Raw genomic sequence first — 25,057 nt, 5'->3', positions numbered from 1 at the left:
TTATTTTGTTTTTAGGTTTTCAGGTTCATTATTTTAATTAAATTACATGAACTTCAAAATAGTATTATTATTATATAGATAGGATGTGTAGTGTTATGTATTTATAGTGTGTAGCCTATACGAGCCCCCGCCGAAGTTCACTGGGTTCTTGATCGCTGCCGCGGCTTTTGGGGGTTGACAAAAAAATTTAAATTATAAAAACTTTCTCACGCATTTCTCGTTCTCGTCCTGCACTCTGAACTCTGCCCTCCGCCAGGTGGTCTTCTTCCTGGGCTCGGATTGGTTGGGTTCGGTTCGGTTAGCGTTTGATAATGAAATGATCTCGGTGCGGAGCGTGGGGCTCTATTCGGTGATCGTCCGTGTGGTCTCCTGGATGTACACCTGGGATCCGGGCACCGTCGAGGTGGTCACGAATGTGCGGTGCTTGGCGCGGATGATGTTCAGGCTGGACTCGGCGGTGTCGGCACGATCCTCGGCAGCCTCCAGCTCGCGCTGGAAGCGGCGCACCCGGGTGGTGGTCTGCTGGGAGACACCCTCCTGCTCGGACAGCTGGCGGCGGTAGATGTTGATCTTGGCAGTGGACTTGTCCAGCGCGTCCTGCAGCAGGATGAGGTTCTTCTGGTCCTCCTCGCACTGCACCAGCACCTCCTTAACGGTGCGCTCCTTCTTGCGCAGAATCTTGATGGTCTCGGCGTGGCGGCGCTTCTCCTCCTCCAGCTCCAGCTCCAGATCGCGGATGCGGGCTTCCAGCTTGCTGATGATGCGCTTGCTGCCGGCGACGGCGTTCAGCTCGACCTCCTCCAAGCGGATGGACAAGTTCTGGGTGGATTGCAGAAGTTGGTAGAGTCGTATAGTAGCAGATAGGTAATAAAATATACAAATATAGAAGCCAATCTATATCCCAAAGCACCCACCTTGACTTCGACTTCCAAGGACTTCTTGATGGTCTCCAGCTTAACGATGCGCTCCTGCTCCTCATGCACCTGCTCGACGACGTGCTTGAGCTCCACCTGGACCTTCTGGTAGCGCTCGTCGCTGATGCGCAGCTCCTTGGACACCTCCTCGTAGTCGGAGGCGATCACGGTGAGCTCCTGCTCCAGCTTGGACTTGATGGAGACGAGGCTGACATTGGAGGTGGTCAGTTCGTTGATGCGGGAGGCAGCCTCCTCGTACTGCAGCTCCACGGTGCGCTTGGCACGGTTGGCGCTGTCCAGGTGGGAGCGCACCTCCTCCAGCTCGCCATTCAGACCGGCCAGACGGCGCTGGGCAACGGCATACTGGTCCAAGGTGGCCTGCAACTGGCGCTGGACATCCTCGTAGTGGGCCTGCAGTTCGGTCAGCTGCAGCGACTGCTTCTTGATCACCTTCTGCAGATCGATGTTGGTCTTGTTGGCCACATCCAGGGACATCTCCAGCTCGGTGATCTGGATCTGCAGCTTCTTCTTGATGCGGGTCACCTCGGTCTTCAGCCGGGTCTCCGCCTCGATGACGCGGGCATTGAGCTGCTCGATCTCGATCGAGGTCTGCTTGCTGCGGATTGCATACTTTCATTAGAACTTTGACACATTTTCCATCCATCAATCGATTGCATTGATACCAAGAAGTAGCCCCAGTTTGCCACACAATGACCCTCCGTCGATTCGCTTTGCTGGCTCTATTTTTGGCCCCAATGCCTGACCCACAATTTTACATTTTTCGCACCACTCAGCAGTTGGGCACTCAACCACTCAGCCAGTCAGCCACTCAACTCAACTCAGGTGCTCTGGCATTGTCAAAAATGTTTCATTGTTTCGCTGGCTGCTGCATTCGCGAATTTCGGTGTATTTTTACGCATGATAAAGACATCGAACTTGTCACAAATAGCTGTTGCCTACATGCCAAACTATTTGCCGACTAGTTCCTTCTCCCCCTAAATTTAATTTTTTGGTTTTTGTGGGGTAAGTGCATCATGCGTCTATTCTTGGGCGAAGGTGCAGCGAGCCAACTAAATTTGAGTAATGTTTGCGCTTCTGATACTCTACCTGATTCACTTTCTAAACTATTTAAAGGAGATGCACCTGTTGCAATTAGTGATAAGTGAACTATGACTACTGAATTCTATTTCAGTGGCGATAAGTCAATTAATAATGCGGTGATTGAACATATTACCTTTGAAAACATAGAGGTGCTTTTACCTTTATATTGATACAGACATTTTTTGCTCTACTCGCAGCCTCATTTCCGATTCCCTGGTTATATAATAATATAATCAGTCACTGTTTCCTAATTCCGATGATTATTCTTGTTTCGCTGAATACTAAGTTTTCTTATAGGAGCCCCTGTGTTGGTTACTTAATCTGAAAATCATGTGTGTGTGCCCATTGCTGTCGTTCTGCCAAGGTATTTGCTTTTCTAGTGTCTTAGGTAGAGAGCTTAAGCATTCCCATTTAGATTTTAATTTTTCCCCGCCATTGTTTTCAATGTTTACGCAAAAATATTTGCTGGGTCTAATGTTGTCTCTTCTTGTGATTGTTTTTGCTGTCATGCGCATCAGTTTTCTTTTCAGTTGAAAATAAAATAAATCTCGATTTGAAGGACAAACCCAAAGAAATAGTTGGTCGGACCATCTACGCGCAAATCAAACTGACAGCCTCGAAATTTCTGAGGTGCGGGTGCGAAATATGATAGGACCAGATCCAAAAGTCGTTATTTCAGGGGAAAGTGATGAATAGACTTGGATGTGGATTAACTTGGCATTTGGGGATTATTATAACTTGAAATGAACTGTAGATGGGAGCGTTGATTATCCACCCAATTTGAAGAAAGTTTATACTATAAAGATAGGTTGTGTTTAGATGCCCAACACAAGAAACACAAGAAACACCCACAAAGTTTCTAATTAATGACCAAATCGCTGGCGATTTTCTGCAATTAGCCGTGGACAAATATGCTGCGCATAATTCTGTATAAATTATTCTCAGAAGACTGCACAACAGACACAATAGTGGAACAAAACAAGATCGCGATTCGCAAAAACTCTTGAAACAAAAATACATTTTGTGCCAGACGAGGAACGACCAACAGACAAATAGAGATGCCAAATTGCCGGGTCGGGGGAGGAGGTTCTAGGATGCTCAGACAAAAAATTGAGCTGCAATTCAAAAATGTTCGCATTTATTCAAATTGCCCGGATGGGAAGTGCACAGAGGAACGCGGATCGATCCACTTGATATTAACACATTTTTGTGGCTTTCTGAATATGGATCTTTTAATATCTCGAGATAAATATATGGAACCACTTCGTGGCTTTTGGTATTTGTAAGGAACTATTTCGTATGAGCAAAATAGAGGCCTCTAAAAATCATATATGTGATTTTTAAAAGGTTTTACCCCGCTTCGTTGTGTCTAGTAACACAAAATATATCCTTTGGCGGTGAAATACACACACTTTCAGATACATTTGGGATCGTCAGAAAAGATTAAGTACCTCGTGCTTGAAATCTAAGATATCGAATGAAGATGTGAGCGAAGGAAGGGGCTGGCATGGGGATGGGGATTGGAATTGGGAACACTGGGGACATTTGGGACCTGGACCTAGTGCTTCCAATACACGTAGCTATAGTCCTTGAGCTTGGGATGGGTGCGCAGGACCTTGCGACAGATCCAGCACTTATCCTCTATACCGCACCTGCTGTCCGCGTAGAACTCCACAGTGCGCTGATTCAGGGTCGACAGCTGGCGCTTCACATTGTGGAGCGACGAGGAGACGCGATGGTCCAGCTTGTCCACCAGCCGGTCGTCCATGAGCTCGATGTGGAGCGCATGGGCGCGGTACTGGCCATCGAGGGGGGAGGAGGAACGCGAACGGGCACGCGAGACAGCCCGACTCGAGCGCACTAAGGTCTGGGCGATGTAGTCCTCCTCCTCCTTCTTGGCCGTCTTGATGTTCTTCTCCGATTCGGAGAGCAGCGCCTGGGCAATGGCACTGGCGGATTTGCCGCGAATCGAGCGCTTGAAATCGTCCGACATCTGGTCGAGTTCGTTATCCAATTCAATCTTACGGATGCGCTGCAATATCTTTAGGGTGTCGCGTTTGATCAGATCCTCGAGCTCCTCCTGGCGGCGGCGGCGGCGCTGGCGCGATCTTTCGACAACTGTGTCCGGTTCAAGGTGCTTGGTCACTCGCGATGCGTCGACCAACTTCTGTACACTGAACGGCGAGCGTTTCTGGGCCCGAAAGTTAAGCAATATCTCGTCGGCCCGAGCGGCGCAGGTGCGCGACAATCGGACGATCTCGTCGGCGTTATATTGTCGCACCGCATTCGAGGGGCGGTACTGCTTCAGCCCCCTTTCGCTGACCCACGGCAGGTGCGGCTTCTTGACCTCCAGACCCTTGGCCTTGGCGTCCAGGTAGTCCAGCATGGGCTGGTAGAAGTTCATCGTGTAGCCATAGTTATCCTCGTAGGTCGTCGTCGTCGGACGGAAGCGGGAAGGTCTTTGTTTGAGGGCTAGGGCCATGGTTTGGAAAGGGTATTTCTGGGGGGGATTTCTCAAGGGTTGGGGTGGGGGGTATGCGATGGTCTAATGGACTAGTGTGTTTGCTTAAGAGTACTCTAATTAAAGCTACAATTGTCGCCGCCTCTGTGTGTCGCCTTGTCGCCTTGTAGCTTGGGGTCTCTTGGGTTCTCCTCGGTTGGCAGCAGTGGCAGTTGCTGCTGCTTTGCAAATAAATTTTCAAATTTGTCGAAATCTATAAAAAGATTGCATTTCGTTTCTTTCAGCTGTTGGCATCGCGCTAGGTATGAGCATGATGACGACAATAACATCATCATCACCATCATCATTATCATCATCATTTGTTGGCAGTCAATGTGCGGCTATGATTGATTCATTTTGGCAAAGTGCTCATAGACAATGTCATAATAGCAAGGCATTTTATGCAACAGCCATGGAAGACTCAAAAGAACTAGGGAATCACGAATAATACATACTGTGGAGCGTCATTTAAAATGTTCACAAATGCATATTATAAATGTTCTATTAATTAGGGTATCTCGAATCTATCTTTGTAAGGTTATTTGAACATTTCAAATCGAAACTTTTGAATTTGGACAATTACCGGAAACGTGTGTAAAATTAGCTAATAAAACCACACATAACTTATCTTTCAATAAGAAAGATAGTCCAGATCTCCGCTAGAGATATAAGATCACAGACCTTCACTGACCACCAACTCGAATGATGAGTAATCCAAAAACCTACCACTTGCCGGAGAGCCACTCTTCAACTCGAAAGTTTTCTCAGTGGGATGTTTCGATTTTCCACAATGAACCCACGTTGGTTGTGTAATCACAGCAACTGCGCAATTTTCTGCGGAAAATTAGATACGGATTTGTAGAAAATCGGTATGCGGTTCTGAAAACCAGATGGATAAAACCCACTTCTTGAGCTGAGCCTGTGAACCTTCCGTGGGATCAGGATCTTTTGCCTGGCTGCCCAAATGGAAAACTAATGCCGTTGCTTTTTGTGCGACTAAAGAACTCGAACTGATTGCTAATTGCTAAATGGGTCAGTTCACTATCAATTGTGTTGGCAGTGGAAAGCGATTGCGAATCAATCGAATAGTTTCCCCCTTGGGGCCTTGAGGGGTGTTTATTTTCTTGGGGCTTCCGCTTTGGCAAGGGGAAGCGAAAACCTTCGTCTGTTCTCGCTGTCACTCGCGAGGCAGTGGCGTGGGGCTACTTCCAAAAGGGGGGCTTACTCTAGTTCCCTGATCCCTGAGCAGTAGCTTACCGGATGGCCTCGATTTCCTCATCCTTCTCGGCCAGACGACGCTCGGCGTCGTGGCGGTACTGGTTGAAGTCGGCGGCCAGGCGCTGTCCACGCTGCTCCTCAGCCTTGCGGCCCTACAAAATAGGATTAGAAAAATTATTTAGGTGATATTTAACCCTTTGGGCATGTGCTTCCAGATACTTACAGCCTCGGCTTCCTTGTAGGCAGCGGTCAGCTCATCACGCTCGTTCTCCAGACGACGCAGCTCCAGTTCCAATTCGTGCAGGCGACGGTTCAGTTCGTTGATGGCACCCTTGGCCTCATGAAGATCATCTGGCGGTTTAGAAAATTGGAGTAGGTTAATATCATGGTAACAACAGTATACCATTATACAAGTCTTTTGGAATGGTATGGCATGCAAGTGGTTAACTCACCTCCCAGTTTCTTGTTCTCGCGGGTCAGCTGGTTGTTGGAGTCCTTGACCTTGTCCAGTTCGTGGACAGTGCGGACGAGGTCGGCGTGCTTGTTCTTCAGGTCGCGCTGGCTGGTCTCGTACAGGATGATGGTCTCGTCCAGGCGGCTCTTCAGCTCAACGTTGTGCTTCTCAAGGGTGTTGACCGACTTGGTCAGCTCGCGGCAGCTGTTGTTGGACTTCTCCAGATCGATGATGAGCACCTCCACCTCGCTGGCCAGGCGCGTCTTCATCTTCTCCAGATTGTTGACCTTGACGATGAGGGACTCGATGTGCTCCTCCAGCTCGGTGATGCGCACCTGGTACTTGCGACGGATCTCCTCGACCTCCTCGGCGCGGGCAGCCACCTCGGAGTTCCACTTGTTCTGCCAGGAGGTGGCATCGGCATTGGCCTTGACCAACTGACGTTCCAAGTCGATGCGGGCCTCGGACTCCTCCTCGAGTTGATTACGAACCGAGTCCAATTCGATCTCAACCTGATGCAGAGAGGATTCGAGCAGCGAGCGACGACGGTCCTCGTCCTCCAAGCGACGGCGGGCGTCCTCCAGCTGGGAGATGACCTGGCTCTTGGAGAACGAGACCGTGTCCAGCTGGACCTTCAGATCTTGGACGTCCTTGGTCAGCTCAATGTTCTCCTGCGAGAGGCGGGATCGGTGGGAGCTAATGTCGATCACGGTGCGGTTGAGCTCCTCGATCTTCACGTTCAGCTCGGTGATCGAGACCTCCAGCTTGGAGATGTGCTTCTCCGACACGATCTTCTCCTTGTTGTAGGACTCGATCTGGGAGAGCAGCTCGTAGACTTCGGTCTGGAATTTGGCCTTGTCCTTCTCGGCTCTGCAAGCATTCGGTTAAAAATAGGGAGAAGCGGGTTCTCCAGTTTAGTTTTGGGGGTCTATCATCACATTCCCGATACTTAGGCATGGTTTGTGAGATCAGCCGGGCTGTGAATCGCTAGCAAGCTTGGGCGGATCTGCGAGCCTTCGGCCAGCGGTCGAAAGTTCATCGAAAGATTATCGATCGCTGGTCGAAGGCTCTGCAGTCCAAGGGTTAAGATCGTGTTTGGTCTGCCTGGAAGCAAGCTATGATAATTGATTGGTAAAATAAATATGCATAAGCTGGGGGGCGAAAAGATAGGATACGTAATATGATCAGTGTACATATGTTGCTCAGAAATCGATTTGCAGCTTGAATTAAATCGATACTTTCGATAAATTTGCGAATTGGTCTTCTATATGAATTAAGTACCTTTGGCTTATCGTAATCTTTAACAATTATTACAACCATATTAAAGCAAGTGTGTTCTGGATCGATGAAAGTAATCCCATTACACATCGCCTTGAGCATCGATCGAATTTTCCGTGTGCAACCCGTGGCATTTGCCAGCTTTTCCACCTGTCAGGGGGCTAGAATCGGTGCAACCGACCTTTCCCACCCACAAGTGGAAAGCCAGCCAAAAAACGTATCGGATTTCCATAATACGCGATGGGTCGGAGCGGGACAGCAACAAAAACAATAAACACATTTTCTATATGATTCAATCAAAGACATATTTGGGTTGGAGCGTTGGTGCGAGCGAGAGGGAGCGATGCAGGGAGGCGGTGGGAGCGGAATGGCAACAGCAACAAAGAGCCTCTCTGCTCAAGAATGTGGATGAAAATTTCAAAATTTCTATAAATAAATTTCCGCTCAGAAAGAAAATATGGTATGGGTGGTGGGCATAACATATGGAAGAAAGTTTCGCCGTGCGAAAGCTTTGCGAAGCTTTTTCGATAGAGTGGGACGGCTGCTCGATCTTCCGACCTTCCGTCCTTGTCTTGAAACGGAAGTGCGCAAACTCGGGCGCACCTATTTTAAAGGTGGAAATCTTAAAGATCGTAAACGAACTCAACTTTGAACTTGATTTAAGGGAACTGGGGCTTAGAATCAATATTGATATTGATTCATACAGGAGCAGATTAATCTGCGTGACTAGTTCACTTTGGATAGCCTTGAATTTGGCTGCGATTTCAAAATTCCTGGGAATTTATTTTTGGAAATCGCTCGCATCGATTTGGAAATATGAGAGGCGGCCAGCAACCGAAAGTTTCTCGAATTTTTTCTCATACGTGTGGCTTTTTGGCCGCAATTTGTGCCAATAGAACTTGCAAGCCATGCAGATTTATGTTTTCTTAATTTTTTTTGCTTTGCATTTCGCATGTCATGGCAATTTGATGAATGGTATATAATCCGCTTCGATTTTCTGTTTTTTTTTATTTTTGGGTCAGCGGGGCAGCGCAAGGTTAGGCATTGTATTGTTTAGTTACTGCACGAGATCTAGAGACATTGAAATGTCCGCGAGCGCCAGCTGACGCCACTTGATCATCATCATTGGGGGCAAATAAATATGTTCTGCGGATGCATGACAGCTCGGGATGCAGATGTTTATGTTTTGGATATGGTATGGTTTCTGGGTCAATGGAATGGAAATAGGGGACGTCGATGGCGATGGCCAGAGCCTGTGAGAATGCCTACCTGGCCTTGTTTTTCGTTAGGATTTCAACCTGTTCCTGGAAATCCGTGATAATTTCGTTGTGCTTTTTCTTCAAAAGCAGAGTGGTCTCCTCCGACTCAAGATGAACATCCTCAAGCAGCTTGCGCAGCTTCAGCAGCTCAGCGTCGCGCTTGCGGTTGGCTTCAAACTGGGATTGAAGGGTACATCAGTTGGCTGGATATATTAAATCGGTATGCCACTTGGTACTCACTTGATGTTCAGCACCACCCTCGGCCTCCTCAAGGCGCTCGGACATCTGAATGACCTGAACGCTGAGATCGGCTTTCTCGCGCTCGATCTGAAATTGGAAGAATACAAGCAGAGATTAGGGAAGGCTTCCATTAGGGAGTTGGTATAAACTAAAAGATCTATAAATACCCTGCGCTAGCCATGCTCTGTGGATACTCAAACAGCCCATAATAAAAATTATAAATCACATTAATCAGTCAAAAATAATTATGCACATGCAACACCTAAAATAACAATGGCATCTTGCCAAGAAATCTTCCACGCAGAGGTGTAGCCATAGTCCGATTGCATCCACGATATATGCGTCTATATATGCGTATATATCTTTTGTGGGCGGCCGCACACCGTTTCTCTAGATTGCATTTCCAAAAAGGCATTCGAACATTTTTCGCTTGAACAGAAACATTTTTTGTTGGCTCCCTCGGAATCTAAACATTTGCTTTTCGCCTTTGTCGACGACCTCGTTTGGTCAATTTTGCGAATTGCAATTAAATGCTATTTTATGAAAGCTATGTGCTAGATGCCGCCAGTGGGATTTCTGGTATTTGGAGCTGTCCAAAGCAATCATAAAAAAATCCGCTAGCTAAAATGCGCTAGGCTTACATGAAGGCTGTGTTGGTCTGATAAATCTTTTTAAAATCGCTCCCTGAATACGTTTCAACATTTATGTTTATGATAATACCTAGGCGAACATGTGTTTGTCCGTTCATTTGGCATAACAAAAAGTTGCCGACTGCCACAAAGGCCACGTAAGTACGGGCCGTAAATCCATTTGCGCCATATGTATCTTGTAGATACATGTTTTTGCCGCCTATATATGCATGTGTGGAAATGTAGGAAAAATGCCTGGCGGTGTGAAGACTTTTAATGTGCATGAAAATTATTTAATTTTCCCACAGACACACGCCCACAGACAAAATGGGAAGATTTTCCCGCAGTGAGCGAGCGAATTTTCCTCTCCGCCGCTGCTGATCATGAAGATGGTGATGATGATGGCTTTTTGGCTACTTTATTTTCTTTTCTCCTCTGCTCATATTTTGGTTGTTTTCAAGTTAATCATTCGCTTCTCTGTATTGAATGTCGTGCGCTAATTTTAGCCATTTTGTTCCATATATTGTGAGTGTGTGTTGGGGGGCGGTGTATCTGTGTGCGAGTGCGTGCTAATCCATAAGGCACAAAGTAATTAAATGTGATTTTTTAACAAATTTTAAGAACATTCCTGGCCAGCCCATTCCATTCCGGCAAGAGCTCTTCGCATTTTCTAAATTTGTAATGCCCAAGAGGATCGCGCTGAATGAAGTGCACTTTCGGCCTGCGAATTTTCCCACTTTTCTCTGGCTATTCCTGACTTTTCTGTCTTTGCGGCTGCCGCTGTCTTTGCAAAGTCAGGGGAAAAATCATTTATCAATGCTCCGCAAGAAAGGAAAAGCCAAAAGCGAAAGCGATTGAAGTTCAATGCACATCATTATCATTTACTTTCACACTTTCAGAACTCTACGAAGGGTAGTTTATTCTTAGATTTGCATTTGTTTGCTGACTTTTCTATTGGTTCTATCGCTTCTGCTACTTTTCTCTATTTTGATTTTATTTTGGCTTTCCACATATTTTTGCTGTTTTTAGGGTGACATTTGCGAGGCGAAAAAGTAAAAAATGCTTTTTCCTGGCGCTTTGATTTCCATTGGGTCTCGGGGAATGCGGGCTGATCTTTTCTAACTTCCTCAGATATGTCATATCTCTCAAGCTGATTTCATCAGCAAAAAAACATATTCACTAAAAAAGCCCAATGACCCTAGGAAGAACATACTTCCAACCCTATATATAAGGAATATATTCCACATAAATCTATTCTAATACCTAAAAAATACTACAACAAAAGTCTATTCCAAAAATAATAAGAAATATTAAAATTATACATTTTTCCATTTTGGATTACTCACCCTTTGACGCAACTCACGTTCAACTTCAAGATCATCTTGGAGCAAACGGATCTTGTCCTGCAAGAAAATGGTGGATACATTTATTGAGTGTGATCTTTTATGGACTCATTATTTCATGATTTGATTGAAACTTTCATTAAAAAGCACTTTACAGCACAGCATTGATTTCTTCACAAATTTTTCTTCGATGTTTTCTCATCTATGTATATGTATTGCCCAGAGGTGGCCATTACATAATTTTTAGCAATGCATATGTATATACAGACACGTTTAGATACATATAGACATCTAGAATTTTGCTTCACCGAATTTTCTATATTTCCACACACAAGAACGCGCCGAGAACTTAACACACGAATATATATCTACGGTATATATGTGCATTTGATATAGAGTGTAGATGAATTTTTCGGGTTTCTTAGTTTTTGTTTTTTTCTTATTTTTTCTTGATTATATTCTGATTCTTTTTCAGTCTCTACACAGACACCGAAACAAGAGAGAGAAATTCTCGTAGATATTGAAGAAATTTGGCGCACACGCATTTCGTATTCCTATTGCCTGGTCGGAATTCCAACGTCTTTGGGGATTTGGGGAATCGGGCTCTAATCCGATGCCGATTTCTCAGCCGATACCGATACCGGTCCGCTTCCCACTTCGAGTTCGATTCCGATTACGATTCCGAGGCGAGGCGAGACGAGACGGGATCCTTACCTCCAAGCGGGAGAGCGAGCTCAGGTCCTGGATGTACTCGATGTTCACATCGGCGGCACCGGGTCCGGTGGACGTGGCCCGGTAGGAGTATTTCGAGGAGCGGACAGCCTGCGATGACGACATGTTTGCTAGGTCAGATTTTCGATTCTGGTACTTTAAATTAATGTGCGATCGGTTCGCGTTTCTAGTATTATGATTTGTGTTTCCTCTCAAGCGAAAATCTCTACAGCACCGCACGCAGTTTTGTAGTTGTCACCGAGTCACCGAGAAAATTCGTAATAAACGTCGGAGTAAGGCTGGTGATCTACTGAACAAGAGATCCCGTTGTCGTTCGAATAAAGAGTATTTCGTTGAATTGGCGTGGCCTGCCAGCTGAATTCGTCTATTTCAACGATTTCTTCGGCTCCCTTCGGTCGTCTTCGGCCGTCTTCGGGCGCCTTCGGTTGACTTCGCTCGCCGTCGGCTCTCCCCGCATCGGATCCGAGTGGGATATACCGCTAGATATATCTATAAGCCCCCTTCTCTCCTATGTGAGTGGGACTTTCGAGTGACTTTTCACGCGGCCGTGTTGTTGTGTTAATTGCTCAGTTGTGTGGAAAATTCTTTGATTTTTCATTTCACTTTGGCCGCAGCTTGTGTGAACGCATTTTCACGCTAGTTTGCCTGAGAGCTTGCCCCCTACGAAAATAAACTCAAAAACACGAAGTACGCCTGCTTTTTTTCTTTTCTTTTCTTTTTTGTTGCTTACCTGTAATTAGCCTGTGTCATTTGTGCGTTTCATTTTGTGTATCTAGCGTCTGGCCAGCATGTATATACACATAAATTTTTTCCAATTCTCGAACGCACATATAAGTCATGTTGAAATATTTGGCATCTTCTGCAGATCATAAAGTTCATAATTTATATTTATTGGCTCACTTTGTTGGTTCAGGGGCCTAGGATACAATTAAGAAGGTACTGTCAAACCAGTATTCCAGCACGTAGTCCCTAGCATTAGAGACTATATATGTATATTTAAATCTATTTCATAAAATCTTATTTCCTAATACCATTATTGAGTCATTCGATTTCAAATTATATGTATTAGAAAAAAGGGGGTTAGAGTATGAAATCCGCAGCCAATTATAGAGTCCAAATATATATGCTATGCAGATCTCAGGGGATTACAACATTTTTAAGCAAGCAGAAAAATCATAAAAGTGTCAAAATTTTCTATCATATGCTTTCTAAATTATTCACTAACAGCCAATTAGGATTACAGCAATGTTGTTCTAAAAATACTTGACTTTTGGCATCGAAACGTGTTATTCCCCAGCATAAATAAATACACGTAGAGAGTGAAAAAATGTGCGAAATAAACAAAAATATACAATTTTGAGTGAATCCTTGGCCGTGCGGACAGCAGTCTGCTCAGCCTCAGACAATGCGATGTCATCTTACAATTGTTGTTCAATGGTCACGTAGATGACTGTCGCAGTATTATATCTTTTTGGCAACTGACGGGTCTCTCCATGTGCCCATGGTAAATACATATTGTGTAAATAATTTTCGTTACACTGCGAACACGCTGCGTGCTGCGTTTTTTGGCTCAGTTTTCCAAAGGAACCAAAGCTTTTCGAGTGAAAATTCTCGTTCGTCTTCGAGTGATCTTCTCCACCTGTGCTCTACACACAGCCACACATATGCCTAACTATACTTAAAAATGATTTTTCGCTTATTTTTAGCAACCGAATTTCATGTTATTTGTGTTATTTTTCTCGGCTTGCTCATAATCGTGTTCATTTTCCACACGCATTTCACCTGAGGCCAACTGACGCACACATCCAGAGGTCTAGATGGGCTAACCATCCTTATATATTAGAGCAGTTTTTTGCTCCGTTCGCTTTCGTATCTGATAGATACTTTGCTCTTTGCTGGCCATAACTTTATTTATTTTATGCATGCATATATACAATGTTGCCGCTACCCATCTGTATATATAAGTGCGCGCCAGGCAGCCGTAGAATAATATTTAACATTTTGTGTGTTTGCCACATTTTGGAATGTGTAATAATTTAAAAATAACCTGGCGAATATGTAGCAAGCCGTTCGCCGATAAATAAGTCAGCCAAAAATATCACAAAGCCAGACAAGAACGACACCTTTAGTCAAAGAATCCCATTCTCATCACGATTTGGGTTCTGTGCGAAGATGATGCCCGCTTGCCAGGTGTCTGTGTGAGTTTTCCGGCCCATTGCCCATCATTTTACAGCTGCACTGAGGTCAGTGATGGGGACAGGATCTCCTGGTTCCCCAATCCCCAATCCCCAAGCCCCTTACCACATACCCCAATCCCATCCCCATTTGCCTACCTCCACCTCAAGACAGAAATCACTCAGCGGCCGTTGGGTGTCTTCTAATTCTTTCATGTTTCGTGTGCCAGCTACACAAAATTAGGTCAAAATTGTTATGATCACAGATACACACATGCACACACTTCTCGGGCCCCGCTGCTATGCAGCTATATATAGATCGACTTCAGCTTTATAGAGTGTGTGCCAACTTGACGCGCAGCCACTTTCTGCAAGATACTCCTCCTTTTGCCCAGGAGCGTAGCAGAGTGGAGCAGCGTGGAGTGGCTGCCAGATAAGCTCAAGTGGGCGCCATCTGAGGCTCCAACGAGGTGGGTGGCGCTGTAAACTCCTAGCCATCGGGTGGTATGAATATAAATAGCTGCCTAATGCACTCTGAGCAAACAACAAAGGGCTCTAATGCGTTGCAGTTCCCTGGAAAATCGACCACTTTGCTTCCCGGTTCTTGAGTTTTCGCGAATTTTCCGCTTTTCGTTGACAACTTGCAATCATCTGGCTGATGAATCACAAACGCCACTCTCATAACGCCAAAAGCCATTGTAGATGGCAATGGATATGGGCCGCTGACAAATCTGGGATTTTGCATGTCCCGATGGCACCCACTATCCGTTGGCCTTTTAGCCAACTAGAATCGACATCGGGCTGTGACGTGGCACACAATCTGACTCATTCGGATGAAAAATACGGCAAAGATGCTGAGATATATGCTGTGCAAGATATATGGGCTGGTGGGTGCAAGAAAGCGTGAAATATTCTATAATATTCAGAGCCGATCTAGCTCAAGAGTTGTGCTCAAAAAAAAATTACCTGCGCTATAAGGTATTAGGATTCTATAATCAAATGGAACACAGTTTTCTCCTTGAGTAATAAACAAGAATTTCAGGAAGCACGTAATCTGTTTAATAATAGGTACAGCATTTATAAATAGACAGCCAAAATAAAACTACTATTACCAATACTTAGGACTATATTTTTGTATCTACACATTTACTCTTTCCCTTGCATGTTGATCTTACCAATGAAATGTGTTGTTGACAGATTTATTCTATGCCAGAGTTTCATTAGCACTGTATGCACCATGTCAGCAAAATGAAAAGGTAATTTTATATACATTTTTATAAGATACCAAACCAAATAAAAAATGTTCGACGTAAATAAAAAGCTACTGAAAAATAATTATATTTCCATGTTTTTAAGGGTATTTTATGTTCGTGTATCATATTTTTAGGATTTTGTCTAAGCGATTAATCATCAAAAATATTTGCATTTCGTGATGCTAAATGCAATCGAAATTAAATTATTGTAGCCGGTGAAAAAATTACAGTTGACGTTTCTAATTAAAATGAAATGATTGTGTGAGGTTTGCGCTAAATATTCGTTAAATGTAAATATTCTTAGCAACGGTGTCATCGAAAACTTTTGCTGTCGGTTTCATTATGATTAATGATGCATATATGTATATAAGATTGAACATTTCTGTATTTCAATGATATATATAACAAGATACAAAGTACATCAAAAGTTAGGAAAGCATTAATTTTTTTTGTTTTATTTAATTTGCCTATTTTTTTGTTTCACATAAAATAAAAAAACACTTCCTTTAAAAAAGAATAAGTAATTAAAAAGATTCTTAGCCAATGCACAAACCTACAAAGAGCTAATACATAGGTGGCGCATCATACGGAACTGATTTAATACTCATCATATAGAGGTCGCTTATGTAGTTTATAAGGTAAGTGTAGACAATTTGTATATTTATACCTGTTATTCGTAGAATAAAAGGGTATACTAGGTTGGTTGAAAAGTATGTAACAGGCAGAAGGAAACGTTTCCGACCATATAAAGTATATATATTCTCGATCATGATCAATAGCCGAGTCGAACTGGCCATTTCCGTCTGTCGGTATGAACACCTCGATCTCAGGAACTACAAAAGCTAGAATGTTGAGATTAAGCATGTGACTTCCAGAGACATTTAGAAAGCTTAAGTTCTAACATCCATAACTTATCTCAACTTAACTTAACTTATCTTAATCGGATTTTCAAATGCATTCAAAATTAAAAATGTATTTCTTAAAAATTTTTTTTTTTGATTCTTCGATGTATGATGTACAAATTCAAGAAAATGAGAAAATGTCCCAAGAATGAAGTTCTAAACCCCATAACTCAACTTATCTTAATCGGATTTTGAAGGTGCATACCTCTAAATGTTTCTGGCGCAATTCTCTAAACATCTGCATTCAAATTTAGAAATTTATTTTTTTTACATTTTTTTTTAATTTTTCTGATGTATGATGTTGTACAAATTCAAAAAAATGAAGAAATGCCCCAAGGCTGAAGTTCTAAACTCAGCTGATCTTAATCGGATTTTGAAGTGGCATACCTCTAAATGTTTCTGGCGCAATTCTCTAAAAAACTGTATTCAAATTTAAAAATTTATTTAAAAAAAAATTTTTTTTTAATTTTTTTTGATGTGGTGATGTAGAAATTCAAAAAAATGAAGAAATGCCCTAAGGCTGAAGTTCTAAACTCAGCTGATCTTAATCGGATTTTGAAGTGGCATACCTCTAAATGTTTCTGGCGCAATTCTCTAAAAAACTGTATTCAAATTTAAAAATTTATTTAAAAAAAAATTTTTTTTTAATTTTTTTGATGTGGTGATGTAGAAATTCAAAAAAATGAAGAAATGCCTTAAGGCTGAAGTTCTAAACTCCATAACTCAGCTGATCTTAATCGGTTTTTGAAGTGGCATTCCTCTAAATGTTTCTGGCGCAATTCTCTAAAAAACTGCATTCAAATTCAAAAATTTATTTTTTTTTTAATTTTTTTTAATTTTTTTGATGTGGTGATGTAGAAATTCAAAAAAATGAAGAAATGCCCTAAGGCTGAAGTTCTAAACTCCATAACTCAGCTGATCTTAATCGGATTTTGAAGTGGCATACCTCTAAATGTTTATGGCGCAATTCTCTAAAAAACTGCATTCAAATTAAAAAATTTATTTTTTTTTAATTTTTTTTAATTTTTTTGATGTGGTGATGTAGAAATTCAAAAAAATGAAGAAATGCCCTAAGGCTGAAGTTCTAAACTCCATAACTCAGCTGATATTAATCGGATTTTGAAGTGGCATACCTCTAAATGTTTCTGGCGCAATTCTCTAAAAAACTGCATTCAAATTAAAAAATTTATTTTTTTTTTAATTTTTTTGATGTGGTGATGTAGAAATTCAAAAAAATGAAGAAATGCCCTAAGGCTGAAGTTCTAAACTCCATAACTCAGCTGATCTTAATCGGATTTTGAAGTGGCATACCTCTAAATGTTTCTGGCGCAATTCTCTACAAAACTGCATTCAAATTTAAAAAATTTTTTTTTTTTAATTTTTTTTTGTTTTTTTTTGATGTGGTGATGTAGAAATTAAAAAAAATGAAGAAATGCCCTAAGGCTAAAGTTCTAAACTCCATAACTAAGCTGATCTTAATCGGATTTTGAAGTGGCATACCTCTAAATGTTTCTGGCGCAATTCTCTAAAAAACTGCATTCAAATATAAAAATTTATTTTTTTTTAATTTTTTTTTAATTTTTTTGATGTGGTGATGTAGAAATTCAAAAAAATGAAGAAATGCCCTAAGGCTGAAGTTCTAAACTCCATAACTCAGCTGATATTAATCGGATTTTGAAGTGGCATACCTCTAAATGTTTCTGGCGCAATTCTCTAAAAAACTGCATTCAAATTTAAAAATTTATTTTTTTTTTAATTTTTTTTAATTTTTTTGATGTGGTGATGTAGAAATTCAAAAAAATGAAGAAATGCCCTAAGGCTGAAGTTCTAAACTCCATAACTCAGCTGATCTTAATCGGATTTTGAAGTGGCATACCTCTAAATGTTTCTGGCGCAATTCTCTAAAAAACTGCATTCAAATTAAAAATTTTTTTTTTTTAATTTTTTTTTGTATTTTTTTGATGTGGTGATGTAGAAATTCAAAAAAATGAAGAAATGTCCAAAGGCTGAACTTCTAAACTCCATAACTCAACTTATCTTAATCCGATTTTGAAGTGGCATACCTCTAAATGTTTCTGGCGCAATTCTCTAAAAAACTGCATTCAAATTTAAAAATGTATTTTTTTTTAAATTTTTTTGATGTGGTGATGTAGAAATTCAAAAAAATGAAGAAATGCCCTAAGGCTGAAGCTAGCTCTAAACTCCATAACTCAGCTGATCTTAATCGGATTTTGAAGTGGCATACCTCTAAATGTTTCTGGCGCAATTCTCTAAAAAACTGCATTCAAATTTAAAAATGTATTTTTTTTTTAATTTTTTTAAATTTTTTTGATGAGGTGTAGAAATTCAAAAAAATGAAGAAATGCCCTAAGGCTGAAGTTCTAAACTCCATAACTCAGCTGATCTTAATCGGATTTTGAAGTGGCATACCTCTAAATGTTTCTGGCGCAATTCTCTAAAAAACTGCATTCAAATTTAAAAATTATAACTGTTACTCGTAGAGTAAATAGGTCGACATTCTATCTTGTTTTATATTTAAGACGATCTATTATTAAAAAGTAAATAATAAATTAGACTTTTTTTATATTAAGCAATCTTTGTTTAATTATTGTTTCAACACAACGTTAAGGAGCAAAATAAAGGGGTGAGGGTTTTCTGTTTAATTTTACATAAACTTTTATCTCTATATTCGCCGAATCGTCTGTGCTCAAAACGAAGAACATTAGTTCAAGAAGAACTCGATAAGGTTGGTCAGCCGACGCATGTTGACGTAGTTGACCAACACGGCGTATGCGTAACAGGTGTAGATGTAGGCCCACCACTGGAAGTGATACGGCTCCTTGGATCCACCGCCACCACGAAGACGTCCGAATACCATGTAACCATTACTCTGCAGGACGTGGGCGTGGTGCCGCTCGGTGAGGAGGCGGCGGAATACCGCTCCGCTGAGGTAAACGACGGTCAGCAGCAAAATGAGGCGCCGCAGGTGCACCAGTAGCAGAGCCATTATTTCGCTTTCCGGCGATCTGCAGAAGTCAACTTAATTTTTCATCACTTATAAGACACTTATTAATGGCGTATACCTCAGAACGATTTCCGTGATTTTCAGATTTTACAAGATAATATTTACCGCAGAGCGTTCGATTTATTTTCGCATTTACGGCAGCTCTTTGCATTCCACCTTGTCGTTTTGTTTTCGTCGCATTTTTCGCCTTCCTCTGTGGTGGATTTATATATAGACATCGGATAATTATTTGTGCTGGCAACTCCTGGCAAAAGTTTTCCGAAACACATAGTTTTGAAAAGACATTACTAAAAGCTTTTTGTCTTTGGCGGCAAATAATTTATGTATGTTTCGTTAAGCTAGAATTTTCAATTTATTTATGTGTTGCAATGCGTCCAAGCAAATCCTATCAAAAATTGTCAGTGCTTGCCAAATCGAATTCAAATCCACTTCAGATGGAGCATACCTCTTCAGATAGCTATCAGCGCTTCTGAAATAAACTGCTTCTAAGTACTACCATAAAAAATATCCCAAAAATCAACAGGCTGCATCCGTTTAAGATCGATGCTTTCAGGGGCGGATCTTCAGATGGGGCCATCAAAAATATTTGCTTACGTGGAAAAAGAGTAACAGTGAAACCTCAACAGCACTGGCGTCCGCCCCTGCGTATACGCATTGCGTATACGTAATATTACCGTGCACGAAACGAAAAGAAATACTTGAGACCCAGGCACACACTTCTGACAACAGCTCCATGCAATGCAACCTTGAAACAGCGATCAAATCCGCAGAGCAGCCCAAACAACAACACATCCCCACATATTTGTCGGAAAAAAGCAAACAAATCCGCTTGAAGATTGCAACACGCAGTGAGGTTGGTTAAGAACAACAGCAACAGGCGGCGGCAAAATACAATATTTAAATTAAATATTAGCACACCAAAACGGAGCAGATCGCTGCCTGGAAAATGGGGAAAATGTGAGACGAATGTGTGGCAATAGCCATTCATCTACAGCCGAGCGGAAAATGAAGATGTAAATAAAAAAGATGAACAAAAACATGAACCAAAAAACTATTAACTGTAAATTGGGGCTCATTGTATCTAGCTGTGACAAGGCAACTAAAAGGGCAGAAGCCAAAATATGTTTGATGTTCTGTACTTTGTTTATACAGAAAAAAAAAAATGGTGTGTATAATTTTATAGGCTTTCGGGTCAAACAACCGCCTGTTAAATCCAAATTCCAATAGGGCAATATGTTTAGGAAAATAAAATTACTAAATATATTAAATTTAAAGAGTATAAAAAACTGGGAGATTAAGTAGGAAACTAATATTTAAAACAAGAGTTAACCTAATTCTAGAATGGATTTCAGAAATTTTTCTAGAATTAATTCAACAATTTAATACCGCATTTCGTCTACGCATTGTATTTCTTTCTGGAAATATTTTCTCCTAATAAAGTCTGACCACAGAATTATATTTTATGAGCACGCAAACAAATCGCTGCTGCTTGGAGCGCCATCCCAATTCCAGATCCCCATTCCTGGGCCCCCAAATTGGGGTTCCTCCCCCTGGGCAACATCGCACTCTATTCGTTTTATTAACTAGCGTGTGCATCGTTTTATTGCATAATATGTCGCTAAAGGCACGCCCCCAAACACACTCGTAAATTACAAATTTGTAAAATCGTACGAAATGATTGAAAGGCCCACAGATTGGCCACTGGGATGCGGATGAAGTTGGAGCTCCACTCGGCGAGCAGATCGCATCGCCAAGGAGACCCGGGCAGGCACTGAGAAAAAACCCTAAGAAATATATTTGGATAATTTCAAAGCGTTTGGTATATCATTTCCATTTGGCAACGATAAAATCTAATTACTCCCGTTTTCATTATGCTGAATGTAAGCTTGGATGCATTTGTAAGAATTTTCAACAGTTGCATCTCGTTGAGAATCCTTGTAAAGCTAGGGATTGTAATAATAACAATTATTATTTATTCTTTCCATAGATGAAACATAAGTTCATCTGTTTTTTTCTGTGCAGATGAGCGTCTGGGAATCGGGGTTGGCATGGGCCAGCATGATTGACCGACTGCGTGGTGCACCTCGCTGTTGCTCCCGGGGATTGCCGGGTCTGACTTTTATGGCTGTCGGTGTATTTCTTTTTATTGGCTGCCCAAATCCGTTTCTAGTTTTCCACCGCCACCGTTCCTCTTGATTTGTTTGCATTCAGCCTTTCAGTTTTCGGATTTCGGTTTTCAGTTTTCAGTTTTCAGCGTTTTTTCTGGGTTGCGTTGGCGTCTCCGGCGGCAGCACGCACTGGAAAAATATTTGTGGAAAGCATGCGAAATGCACGCCTGTTGTGGATCTTTTATATTTTTTAATGCACCGCTGAAAGCTATTTGTATCTGTCGGTCAGATTGGGTTAAGACTAAGACGCCGCCCCTGCGTGTCTTTCGTCAAAGTGTCGAGCCACTTTGCCGGTGGCTATTAGCCCATTGATGCCGTTGCCGTTGCCGATGCCGATGCCGATGCCTTTGGCTTTTCCACTCCACGCCCTTTCATTCCTTGTGATTTAGCATCTTTGTCTGATTTATGGCGCAAGCGTTCTATTTCACTGGCATACTATTTGGCATTTTGCGCATATTTAGCTTAAATGTTTCTAGTAAAGCCGAAACGAGTGCCAGTTTTTGTTTCGTTTCGTATTTAGACGTCATCTTTTTAGCCGCCGCACGTTTCCGGTGACTGCCGGCAGCAGTGGCAACTGCAAAAGTGGCACAAAGATTTTTATTTTTAAAACCAGAACAAATATGCGATATGTGTCGTTGTCTTCTGCATGATATCTGTGATAGTTTCCCCGGCCATTCTTTGATGCACATATTAACCGAATAATGAAAGCGCGGCGCAGAGGCTAAGTAAATAAGTCAGGGCTTTCCATGATATTAGGATATATGCAGATATATGGAACTAAAGCAATCTGATTTGGTGGAGGGAAATGAAAGGGTTCGATTGCAAAAGAACATAAACAATACTCGGAGGAAGGCTTTTTAATTTGTTTAGTTGAGAATAATTTGAAACCGTTTCCTACTGTAAGAGATAATCCGAGGGGACACCTCTTCAGGTTGTAGACCCGCGAGATCTTTGGCCTGCCTTTCGCTGTCTTTCATTCATGAGAACATGACAGACCGCATCTGTATCTGTAGATGACAATTATTGTTTGCATCATACATACTTTTTGTGTCACTTTCTGGATACCCCATGCTCCCACTCACCGATTAGTCACCGATGCCGAAAATATTTCAATTAAATTATTCGACTTATAATGGACCGAAATAGCTACGATGGAATGAAGCGGCCCAAATAGATGCAAAATATTTCAGAGTTGCATTTTGTGAGCATTACAAGAATTTTTACGCATTTCCTTACATTGCGGCAGTTGAAATCGAGAAGCTGGCACATATAGCCGGTTGGCCGATTTCTGTCAGATATATATGGGGACCAGATACACACGGGAATGGAAAGCGATGGATCCATGACACACGCATCCTTTAATGCTCTTTGTTATGATTATGGTTTTCTTTGTTGCCAAATATTGCACAATGTATTTCAGTTTTTTATTTAACTCAGTTTAAAATTCTCTGACTATAAGGTATAAGTTAAGTAGTTTATTTTAATAAATTGTCATAATTACATTTTTTTCTTAAATTTTTTGTAAAAGGTTTCATTGGTGACCAATATTTTGCCAAAATTACTTGTCTGCTTCCACAGCCCGGGAAATTCCTTGTCCGTTCAAGGGAGAACCTAAATGAATTGTCCGTTAAAGCTATGTTTGAACTAACAGCGATACCCTGTTTCAGGGTATGCTAAGAACTTTTATTTGTTTCTCGATTGCAATTTACAAATGCGATCGCCGACTGAGGAGAGCCGGCAGAATCTCCGAGAGCTTCATCTCCGATCGAATCTCTCGCTTGCCGAAAATACACGCACACTCAAAGCGAGAGCGGCGGAGATTTTCCTCCACTCAGCTTTTCACGCAATTCGGTGCGAGGGAAAATCTCGGCACAAAAATATTTTCACAGCGGCCAGACAGTTTTCCTTTGACAACGCGCCGAGTCGCACATGAATTTCCTCTCGGCCGGCTTCGATACGATTTCGCTGTGGGCCAACAAAAAATCGAGAACTGAAAACAAAAATCGCGCTGTTCGCATGCGACAAAATCTTTCAGCGAGTGTGTGAATGTTGCTAAATTTATAAATAACAGCTTAAGTTGTGCTGCTCCCAAAGTAAATTGAAATAAAAGCAAAAGTGATATGCGTCCGTCGTCGTGAAACGGAAAACGCAGGCGATGGAAAATGGGAAAATAGGAAAAAATAAGAATAATATCAACGCATAAATAAAGCGCGAGCCTCGCGTCCGATTCTGTCGCATTCGCCGGCTGCATTTCCCAAATAGATCGGGCTGCCATAGGCTATATCTGCTCGTATGCCCTATAGGCACCACCAGTATACTTGTATATCCCAAACCTGCCCGGTGCGTGCCGGTGGATTATGTAAAGTGGCACACGGCCGATCCCGATCTCGGAATATCGTCGAGCGCGAATAAAAGCAAAGGAAATAATAGCTTACTAAGCGGAGAAGAAATAAATACAATAAAAGAGTAAAATGGAATAAAATAGGGGAATGCAGAGAGAGTGTCGTAGAAATTTGTCGCACGCGCGCGATTTCAGTAAGTGCATCTAATTTATTTTGCATCTATTGCAATTGAGAGGCGGCATCCGCCAGATACGTTTTCGTAATTGTCGTCAGCGGTTCGAGTTCCTCCGCTTCGATCTCGCGCGAGTGTTTGCCAGATTGGATTACCATAGCCAGGCCATACCAAAATAAATTATACACCATTTTTGAAAGGGTGATAAACATATTGTGACCGAATTCTGATCAGAGCTGCGATCGAGGGCCGATTGCCAAAAGCAACGTAATGTCGTCCTACCGCAGTTATGTAAGTACTAGTTAATGCAGCGCCAACTATCCGTATCTGTATCTGCATAATACCTACTCGTACTATATAGTGTGTATCTCGATCTGTGTATCTTCGCTCTGTGCCTTTTTGCAATTCTTCGCTTCCACGGATTTTGTTTATTTCTAATTTGTTGCCTTACCTCACACACGAGTATTTGGCAGATACATACGTATACGTTTTATATGGCAGATAAAATGTATCTGAAAGTTTGCTCTCGATGTGGTTGGCTCCAGATCCATTGATAAACAATTCAGATACAAATTTGCTCATTGTCTGGTTCTTGGTTGGGATTTGTGTCTAGTTGATTGTTCTAATTTCCTATCCACACAAATAGCTCAAATTATGGCCGAGGTGTGGCTACTGAATGAAGGAATTGTTTAGTGTTTGAATAGCGAACCAATTCATGAATAAATGGCTTTTACTTTTGGCAAAGCAGGTTAAGTGCCGAATTTTAAACCTATTTAACTTGATTTATGTTATGCACAGTTGTCAAAGAAATTCAGTTTCAGTTATTTGACAGATTTTATGGCAGATTCAAGATTGCTCTGGCCAATGACTGACAGTTCCCAAGTAAATATTTTGGTTTATTTATTGACCTTATCAAAATATTTATTTATATTTATTTTTCTTAAAAATCAACAAGTTGTTCAACAAGAAAAGTGCATCATTTTTTAGACTATATATAATATATACGCTATAATCTCAATACAACCACTTAATTTCGGATCTCATTCCCCAACTTTGATCTCTTTGTACTAATCCCCTTTATGTTCAACTCATTAGATCCTTTCCTTCCCAGGCAGCGGGTTTATGGCTTTAGCCTGGCTTTTGACTCATTGAGCATAAATCAATTAAATATTTTTCGGGTCTCAGAATCTAATAAACTGATCAATTTATGGCCGGCAAACAACAAGTTTCCACCCCATCCTACGCACTTATTCCACTTCATCTTCTCCCGAGTCATTTCTCCAATTATATTTAGAATGTTTCTAAAAATGTTGGGAGTAAAGCAAAATGATTTCAGTTTCGTTCACGTTGACG

General features: G+C 41.7%; 3 protein-coding genes across 6 annotated transcripts in view; 1 reads left to right on the top strand and 2 right to left on the bottom strand.

Moving 5' to 3' along the window:
• Positions 1-83: 83 nt before the first annotated feature.
• On the bottom strand, positions 84-12,042 carry LOC6545650 (paramyosin, short form). 2 transcript variants are annotated; one of them, XM_001971573.3, is made up of 9 exons: positions 11,651-12,042; positions 10,940-10,996; positions 8,965-9,051; positions 8,735-8,901; positions 6,186-7,057; positions 5,957-6,084; positions 5,773-5,885; positions 915-1,530; positions 84-819 (listed from the first exon to the last, which is right to left on the bottom strand). In XM_001971573.3, exons 1-9 carry the CDS (start codon positions 11,771-11,773, stop codon positions 343-345), a joined length of 2,640 nt encoding a protein of 879 aa, XP_001971609.1. In that variant the 5' UTR covers positions 11,774-12,042; the 3' UTR covers positions 84-342. The 2 variants fall into 2 exon arrangements, with proteins under 2 accessions (XP_001971609.1, XP_026832587.1); XM_026976786.1 differs by lacking the exons at positions 5,773-5,885; positions 5,957-6,084; positions 6,186-7,057; ... (2 more) ...; positions 10,940-10,996; positions 11,651-12,042 and adding an exon at positions 3,668-4,497.
• A 6,596-nt stretch (positions 12,043-18,638) lies between these two features.
• LOC6545649 lies at positions 18,639-19,813 on the bottom strand. 2 transcript variants are annotated; one of them, XM_026977119.1, is made up of 3 exons: positions 19,468-19,813; positions 19,081-19,215; positions 18,639-19,023 (listed from the first exon to the last, which is right to left on the bottom strand). In XM_026977119.1, the coding sequence occupies exon 3, from the start codon at positions 19,002-19,004 to the stop codon at positions 18,720-18,722; it is 285 nt and encodes a 94-aa protein (XP_026832920.1). In that variant the 5' UTR covers positions 19,005-19,023; positions 19,081-19,215; positions 19,468-19,813; the 3' UTR covers positions 18,639-18,719. The 2 variants fall into 2 exon arrangements, with proteins under 2 accessions (XP_026832920.1, XP_001971608.1); XM_001971572.3 differs by lacking the exon at positions 19,468-19,813 and having other exon boundaries at positions 19,081-19,268.
• Positions 19,814-23,058: 3,245 nt separating this feature from the next.
• LOC6544784 (FH1/FH2 domain-containing protein 3) overlaps positions 23,059-25,057 on the top strand; it is a 40,248-nt gene continuing 38,249 nt past the window's right edge. For both annotated transcript variants that reach the window (XM_015157909.2, XM_026977949.1), the window contains exon 1: positions 23,059-23,995. In XM_015157909.2, the coding sequence (XP_015013395.1) occupies positions 23,975-23,995 (21 nt within the window). In that variant the 5' untranslated portion in view covers positions 23,059-23,974. The remainder of the gene's footprint in view (positions 23,996-25,057) is intronic.

Source organism: Drosophila erecta, unplaced genomic scaffold, assembly GCF_003286155.1.
Source record: "Drosophila erecta strain 14021-0224.00,06,07 unplaced genomic scaffold, DereRS2 tig00000021-arrow-pilon, whole genome shotgun sequence".
Lineage (NCBI taxonomy): Eukaryota > Metazoa > Arthropoda > Insecta > Diptera > Drosophilidae > Drosophila > Drosophila erecta.
The sequence above is the reverse complement of the archived record's forward strand: the minus strand, read 5'-3'. Positions and strand labels throughout refer to the sequence as shown.